This window comes from Sitophilus oryzae, unplaced genomic scaffold (assembly GCF_002938485.1).
Source record: "Sitophilus oryzae breed Bouriz unplaced genomic scaffold, Soryzae_2.0 scaffold_85_pilon_pilon, whole genome shotgun sequence".
In the NCBI taxonomy this organism is placed as follows: Eukaryota; Metazoa; Arthropoda; class Insecta; order Coleoptera; family Curculionidae; genus Sitophilus; species Sitophilus oryzae.
This window is the reverse complement of record NW_022147483.1, coordinates 3,859,262-3,868,282: the sequence shown is the minus strand read 5'-3', so window position 1 is coordinate 3,868,282 and position 9,021 is coordinate 3,859,262. Positions and strand designations below refer to the sequence as shown.

Genomic DNA, 9,021 nt, shown 5'->3' with positions numbered 1-9,021 from the left:
AATGTGGCAATAAGATTTGTCAGCATTCATGGGTGACAGGACACAGAGTAGATTTCAACAATTCTTTGTTAATACAATCTAATATAAGTAAATGCATTTTTCAGGCAATTGTAAAGGTTATTGATGTATGTGTATCGCTGCTTTCTTTATTTTTATAGTGAAACTTCTTGACGCGCGTTCACGGAGAAAAAGCTAAACTGGCTTAAAGATTATTAATCTTGAACCAACAATATGCTAGTTTCCCCATTCGGAAAATCTAGTTATACTTCTTTTCAAGAAAATCTTATCCTTAGAAGCTAAGAAAATTTATCTTTTATTTAAGATTTACCTAGAATCGAAATTAAGATTATAACTACACTCCAGACAATTCTAGATATAATCTTGTTTCGAGTACTACTTATACTTATCTGTAAATTAGCAAATTATTGCATTAAGTATAGAAATTCTTTGTGTACATGTAATAATTACTTTATTCTGAAATAAAGCCTCTTCTTACTCTTAGATTAGTTATACTATACTTTATCGTTACAAGAGTTAATGTCTAATAAAGTTTTTTTTGTTATCGTTTGTGCTTGTGATATGTGAAAATGGAGGACCTTCTTCAGGCATGGGAGATGACGAATTTGATCCCAAAATTTCAAGGTAAGTTTAACAATAATTCTACATTATTTGATAATATTTGTTGGAGGTTAGGGGGACTCCAACCCGATTTTAGGATAAACTAGTTTTTCCTAGGCCGAATATTAAGCGGGCTCGAAAAACTATATAGTTTTCATAAAATTCGGTAACGTGTTCCCTATGCTTTCGGTGGTTCGGGTTCGATCTTGTTAGAAACTCTTGTTTTGGTAAAATCTTTTCCTTATCTAAAGTATTTAAGTAACCTAGGAAAAATTAGTTTATCCTAAAATCGGGTTTGTCCGGTAATGGTACATGCTAAAAATTTTAATTTCCATTTACAATAGGTATGGAATATTGAAATATCACCAGAATAACCCCGAAAATGGTTAATACCTTTTAAATTAGATTAGCCAAACATCACCCACCAAATTATATGCTTTTCGTAATAATAAAATACAATAAAACTGTGTAATTTCCCAATATAGGTAGATATTGAACAGCGGCATCGCTAATTAAAAACGAGAAACGATAATAAAAATTGTTAAAACATAATTGAATCATTCCAAACGCGCTCATACCTAGTTTACCACCGGTGTATAAGAAATAAAAAATGGAGTCCCCCTAACTTCCAACCAATGTCATCAAATAACTTAGGATTATTGCTAAACTTACCTTGAAATTTTGGGATCAAATCCGTCATCTCCCATGCCTGAAGAAGGTCCTCCATATTCACATATCAGAAGCACAAACGATAACAAAAAAAACTTTATAAACTACCCGACTAGTCGGCGCGTCTCGTGTCGCATCAGAGAAACAGAAATCCCATGAAATGAAGGTAGGAATCAGGAATGCACGTTGCGTTCTTGCTGTTGGGGATGGTCACTTAATATAAAAATAGTAACTCTTGGAAATGGGGTGTTATTCTCGCGCCGAGAATAATATGCTTATTTTTAAAGTATACACCGATTTCAAGTAAAAGTTTTTAAAAATTTAAGAATACTTATTATATAAAAGTATTTATACTTCATTTAATAATAGTTTCTTCTTTGCTAAATGATTTTTATTCGCTTGATAGTAATATAAGTTTTTCTGAAATATAAGTCATTTTATTCTTTTTTTAGATTCAAAATTACTTAAAGTGACTATAACTATATTTAAAAAGCAAGTGTAAAAGTAAAATAGATCCAAATATTTGTTGTACTCATGGAAAGAATACTATCCTTAAAGAAAGTGTAAAATTTTAAGTGTATGATTGTTCTTGAATATAGAAATGATTTTTTTCCGTGTTGAGAGTAAAAATTCAAGACTGTGACACTCGGCATAGATAGATTTGTAGCTTCTGAATAACGGTCTAGGTAAAGTATCTAGCTAATTTGGTAGCTCAGAATTAGAGTTAGTTACTCGCAGATTCATTGGAGAACACAAACATATTTTTTGGAAATAAATTTGTATGTCTGGAAACGTTCTATCTTTTTTATCTTTCTATAATTAGTGTTAATTTTTGACAAGTTCTATGTTAATTTTATGTGAATGGCGTCTAGAGATTGACCTCGCCAAAATTATCAACGATTATCATTTCATAGCCGTCTTTGACGCCGTTTTTTTTTCGATCATACGGTATTTATCATTATAGAACTGTATAATCGTTAAAAAAGCGACCTTCATAAAGAATAGTTTTTATAGGAGTAATTTTTTGCAATATGCAGTTCATAATTTATCATAATTTATCAAACAGTGATACACATTTTTTTATGAGTGCTTTTACTCAAAATTATGATAAGGGTCTTAAGAATATATATCTCGCAAACGTATAGAATAATCCTGCTTTTTGCAAAAAGACTAGGCATATTAAAGAACACCGTACATATATACATACATACACAACATATATAAAGAACACCGACTTTTTACACAAAAGAAAGAATTTTTACAAAAAGCCTACCTATATTCATTCGTTTTGCAAAAAATCTATTCAAAATTAGGCATATTAAACAATGATGATATTTTCTGTACACTTCTGCAAAAAGACTGCCTGTTCAGGAATAGAGGCCAGGCAGATTAAAAAATTATCTTATCAAAGCTTAATGAATTTAGATCTTTATAATAACCATCCTCAACCATACTCTATTTAACAAAATTATCACTTTATGGGTCATTATTTCCAAATTTTGAAAAAGAAGTTTAAGAAATGTCGTTGGGTAAATTTAGGTTAGTTATACCAATCCCGCGTAAAATTTTTTGTATAATCTGACTAGTCTTAGGCATTTTGCAAAGCGACTGAAAACAGATAGGCTCTTTGTAAAATATTCTTCTTTTGTTAAAAACGCCGGCGTTTTAAAATATGCCTAGTCTTTTTGCAAAATGCCGAGTTATTCGATGTGCCTGCGATATATATATATATATATATATATATATATATATATATATATATATATATATATATATATATATATATATATATATATATATATATATATATATATATATATATATATATATATATATATATATATATATATATATATATATATATATATATATATATATATATATATATATATATATATATATATATATATATATATATATATATATATATATATATATAATATATATATATATATATTTATATATATAATGAGTCTTGGTCACATTGATCTTTGTTTAAACGCTAAACAGTGATTAACTATAATAAAATATTATATAGTTAATCACTGTTTAGCCTTTAAACAAAGTTTATACAAACGGTGCAAGTGGGCATAACAAATTGAAAAACAAGGTATTTTGGTTTATCCAAGTGAGTCTGGTCCTATTGATAAACTAAATCTACTACATTCTACAGAGATACATATCTTAAAGCTACTGAACTACAAAGTATAGTAAAAGTACAAGGAAAGACACGCTAAAGACAGAAACAATATACGTTCAGATTACAGAAAGATGATGGAATTAATTAAAAAAAAGAATCTCTCTAAACACTTACCGAGCTCTAGACCGTACACGGCACCAACCGTCCACCCCCATACCACCACCCACACCCATAACCTCATTTCGCCACACCACCCAACTGTCCTTCCGGTCGTCGGCGTCGCGTGGTACCGATACTTCCGGCGTCGGCCCGTTTCCATGACGACGATGCCAGTCAACGTACGCGTTACGCGAAAGCCGGCACCACTGGCGCGTGCTGCATGGCGCGTCGTGTCGTCGCGGGCGATCCTCGCGTCGTACTGGCGGACGTCGCGACGCCTGGCGAAACAGAGGCGTCGGAGTGTGGGGAGAGGGCCCGGTGAGTGCGCAACAGGCGAGTGGGGGCGCGTACACGCCGAACGCACGAAATGCGTTTACAAATTTACAATTTTCGACTTATTTAAATTGTTTGGCTCTATTTCTACCATTATTCTAAGATAATTCATAATTGCATTAATACTACATCAAATAAAATAATAGATTTTTATAGACAAAATAAGCATGAGAAAATAGGGAATAATGTTCTAAATTTATAACTAATAGATGAGGTATCGTTACATCAAATATTAAATTCTATTCGGTCTAATGCTGTCGGTGAAGATAATTTATCAATTAAAGCACTAAAGATGTGCATACCTTGCTGTGGTAAAGCGGTAATAAATATAATTAATACTTCTACTTTAATAGGTTTATCCTGAAAAAATATAGAAAAAAGCTGTTATAACACCACTCCGTAAAATTTCCAAACCTTTAAATAATAACGATCTAAGACCCGTGAGTATTTTGCCAGCAATTTCTAAAATTATAGAAAAACATCTACATAATCAAATTGTTTAATTTGTAGATTCAGATAAACTAATACCTGAATGCCAATCTGGTTTTCGTAAGAACTACAGCACTACCACTTGTCTACTGAAGCTGGTAGTGATATTAAAACAAATCAAGAAAATAAAAATATTACTTGTCTTAGCTTACTAGACTTTAATAAAGCATTTGATACTCTAGACCATTCATTGCTCCTAGCAAAATTACAGCATTTTAGTATTTTGGATTTTCAGACGGCTCTTTAGAATTGTTAAAAAACTTTTCTAACAATTCTAAAGATTATTTGTTTATTATTTTATTACATTTTATTTTCCGTATTCAATGTTTTACCCCACGTCATTGTTCAGTTTTAAAGCTTATCAATACTGTAACAATAGAATAAATATTTAAAAAAAAACAGAGCCGGACTTAGGAAATTAGTTTAAATAAATTGTGTTCAAATGTCTGAATCAAAAAAAAATTGAGTGACTTTCAAAATCTGAAATAAAAAATGCAGGTCCGTATTTAGAAACGTTAAGTTGGCCTCTGTATCTCACAAATTATCAGCTAATTTGAAAATCTAGAAATACTATCAGATAATTCTAATAAAGTGGCTATGAGAATGTGCAATTAGTTTTTTGATTTTCTAAAAAGTAAAAACTGGAAAAAATAAAATTGATTTTCACAAAAATCTGTTTTTTCTCAAAAACTCAGCAATCCTTGAAATTTTTAAAACATTTTTGATGGCATCTAGGTGAAAATCCCAAAGCGCAACTTTGCCCCAATTTAACCATTTTCGTATCTATTACGGTTACCGAGATACCAATGCCCGTACCTCAAATTTGTAGCACCCATATTGTATATATATAATAGCATATAATTATATATAAACATAAGTTAAATTCACTCCAGTTTTTACCACTTTCTGGATATACTGATTTTAACCAAAGTCTCAGAAAATATGAAACACCGCATAGTGCAGAGCAACACTGCATAGTGCTTCAAATAAATTTAGTGTACTATAATGCAGAATGTTATGCTGAATTCAATTCAGTACAGAAAAATATGGGCTGTATTTTTAAAAAAAATTATCATTACTTTTTTGGGACACCCTGTATACAACAAGATATTTTTTAAGATATGTGCCTTTATAAATAATAATGCGTGAAATATGTGACTTAAACACTTCTACTCATATTTTATATTTTTTATAAATTTATTACATAATTTATGAATATGTGATTGTCATTTTTTAATAAACAAATGCTATTTTGCCAAATTAAATCGACCAGTCTTAATTTCTAGTAAATAATTCTAAAACTGACTGTTACAGAAAAAAAAAGGTTTTATGTTTGTTTTGCCGAAGAACAAACAAGAAAGTTCGTAAACAAAAAACAATCAAAAATTTATAGACTAAAGTCAATAGACTGGGATGTTAACCGGCCAGACGCTTAAAAACCGTCGTTTATTTATTTATAACGGCTTCTATAAATGTTGCTTGGCCAACCCTAAAAATAAACGTATTATCAGAATTCACTCTGGTGTAATGAATTTTTAAAAATATCTAAAAATAAATATTTACTCTAGTTGTATTATCAAAAATTAATAAAGCAGGGATTTTAGATAAAATTAAAAGTCGGGAAAGAATTAAGCTGTACTTAATTTAAACACTGGATTAAAAAATTACAGTAAAAAAGTAATAAAATTCTCTTTAAAATAGAAGTAAAAAATTAATAACTCCGTACTGGGTAATCAGAATCCAATGAACGGAATCTCGTTTAAAAGAGTTTTTTATTTAATAATCTATCTTAAAAACTATAATAATATACATTTGGCTGTAGAAGCTAGAGGGCGCTTTCTTACAACCTAACAAACGTTGACCCTTGCTTCAAAAATTTTAATTGTATGTTGAATTTTAGCTGGTAGTAGATTGTAGACTGTACGGGACTTTATACAGGGTGAATGCGTTCTAGATGATGTCGTTGATACGTTACAAGGCCCATCTTTTGCCTGATATGAAACAATAAAACGCAGATACGTAACTGCTTCCTAATGTGCCCTATATGTGACAAAACTTTGCTCACTGGGTAGTTTCTTGATATACAGGGTGGTCCGAACTGTATTCCCGAAACTTCGGCAGTATATTCTGCAGATAAAAATAAGTAAAAAAGGTTCGCATAAATGTATGTCCCAAAATGGCTTAGTTTCGGGGATACAGGGTATATATAGAAGTTTCATTTTTATTTCGATTTTTTCCAAATAATTTCTGAAGTAACGTCAATATTTGGATAAAAATTGGTGTCTGGGAGTTTTTTGGCACGAGAAATTTGATTTTGATGTCATTATGACTTCTACTTGTAGAGGGCGTCACCTATATATTTTTTAACTGGTTTGAAGAGTAATAACTTTTCGTCCGTACCTGTATAAAACCACTGAGTAAAAAAATATACATTTACGACTTTTTTACGTCAAAAAAGGTCTCTTGGCAAAAATTGCGACCAGTAATAGTTTCGAGATATTTGGAATCGAAATTATCAATACTAGTCATCATTGACATAAATTAAACATAATGTTGACTAAATAGTTATAAGACTGAAATTATAAATTTGAAATGTTTTTGTGCCAAAATTTCATCATTTTTTCGAAGAAAAATTTATGATTAATTTTAAAAAATAAACATAACTAAAATAATAACTTTTTTCCAAAGCCTACCTAGGCGTCGTTTCTTGTTCACTGTCATTTATATCTTAATTACTAGATATTAATACATATGGTATTATGATATTCTAGTATATTGTCGATTTTAGAATAAACTAATTGTTTCTATCTCACTTTTTATTAGAATGGTCATAATCAAGAGCGCCAGTGATACCGTGTTAGAAAAATAAAGTAATTAAGGGCTTATTTTTTCGTATTTTTTATAATTTTGCTAATAACTTTGGTTTGAAAAAACATATCAAGATGCGGTTTTCGCTGACTTTTTAAGCTTTTATTACTCTTTATTATCAGCTAAAATTACATATACTATGAAAAACGTGTAATGTTTGTTAAATTGTAAGACAGCGCCCTCTAGCGTCTATGTTCAAAAGCTTAATATTGTTGTTTATATGATATAATATAGAGTAAGGAACGCTCTTTTAAACGAGCTCTCGTTTGTCGGATTCGGTTCATCCAGTCCGGAGTTATTAATATTTAAATAAAACAGATCTAACCTTTCCTTACCGCTTTATTGTGGCAGATAGAAGAAAATAGTTATAACAAAAAATATTCAAAATTTACTGAAGATTATGAAGCTATGATTTATAGTACTCCTTATCCAGGCAAAATTGTGTAAAAACTTCATATTCTTATTTTTCATAGCAGTTGCGCCCTCTAGCGGTCGTTCTACAAACTTGAAAATAATTTGCAGCAATTTCTCATAGCCCCTTTAGCTATAAATATTTTTTTCCGTAAACCCTACGGCTTATACTTTCCGAGATACAGCCGAGAGCTATTCTTAGGGGGACACCCTGTACAACAATTATTATTAAAGAAAAAATCTTTTTCTACTTCTCTATTTTTTAAATAACATGAAAATTTTTTGTATGCTAGAAAGAAACGCCATTAAAAAAAGCTACAGATATTTTTATCAATCGATATCTTGTTCCCGGACGTTTTGCAAGACGTCACAACGACGCGACGGGACGAAGTTTCTATTTAAAAAGGCCGTCGCCGGAATTCTACACACGTCCCTGTTTATATTGAGTGCCAGGGCAAAATCTAATATAGGTGTCGTGACAATGGAAACGATGGAACGGTATCCACGCCCAAGGTACTCGCATGGAATAACTATTACGCAGTGCCGGTTCTTCAATAAGTACATACACATGAATCCTCAAATTTAATGCCCCTTCACAAAAAAAATTATTTAAAATTTTTCATTCTTTTATTAGTTCTATTTATTCCCAAAATTCATTTTCGATATATCAAAAACTTGTCCAACGAGTTAGGAAAGATTTTGACAGACGACATCCAAAGAATTTTTTTTTTTTTTGAGGTGTAAAATACCTTTACTTACGGAGTGTGGGACTCAATCTCTCCTTAAGCTGCCTGGAGGACACTACCCACTAAACGTCACCCCCTCGCTCCTGCCACGTCTACCTGGACCCGCTGGACGCATCTCCTCAAGTAGACGCCGGACTGTTCCTTTTTTGTCATTAGCCCTGCTCTTCGCTGTATTTTGCCTCTAGTATATTTTGGGCCAGTTTTGAGATGGCTTCAAAGTTTTCTCTTCATCCTGTTACCGATTTTAAGAAGGTATCTGCGGAGATGTTGCCACCAATCGTCATGCGTGCCTCACATCTTTCCTGTTACCATCTTGGACAAGCAAACATTGTGTGTTCTGGTGTATCATTGGGTTCAGCACAGTATCGGCATTCCGCGACTTCCCTTTTTCCAATTTTACACAGGTAACTCCCAAAATTTCCGTGGCCACTCAATATTTGAGTAAGATAGAAGTTTACCTCTCCATGCTTTCTTTTAATCCACATATTTATATTTGGGATGAGCTTATATGTCCATCTTATCTGTCCTTTTTGTGATACTTCCCATTCTGCCTGCCACTGCTGCACTGTGCGGTTTCTCTCCATCTCT

General features: G+C 31.6%; 1 protein-coding gene across 1 annotated transcript in view; it reads right to left on the bottom strand.

Annotated features, from left to right (window-relative positions):
• The window catches only part of LOC115890197 (epithelial discoidin domain-containing receptor 1-like), a 189,530-nt gene extending 185,862 nt beyond the window's left edge, over window positions 1–3,668 (bottom strand). Inside the window, exon 1 of the mRNA XM_030910358.1 lies at window positions 3,602–3,668. Within this exon, the coding sequence (XP_030766218.1) occupies window positions 3,602–3,668 (67 nt within the window). The remainder of the gene's footprint in view (window positions 1–3,601) is intronic.
• Window positions 3,669–9,021: the final 5,353 nt, after the last annotated feature.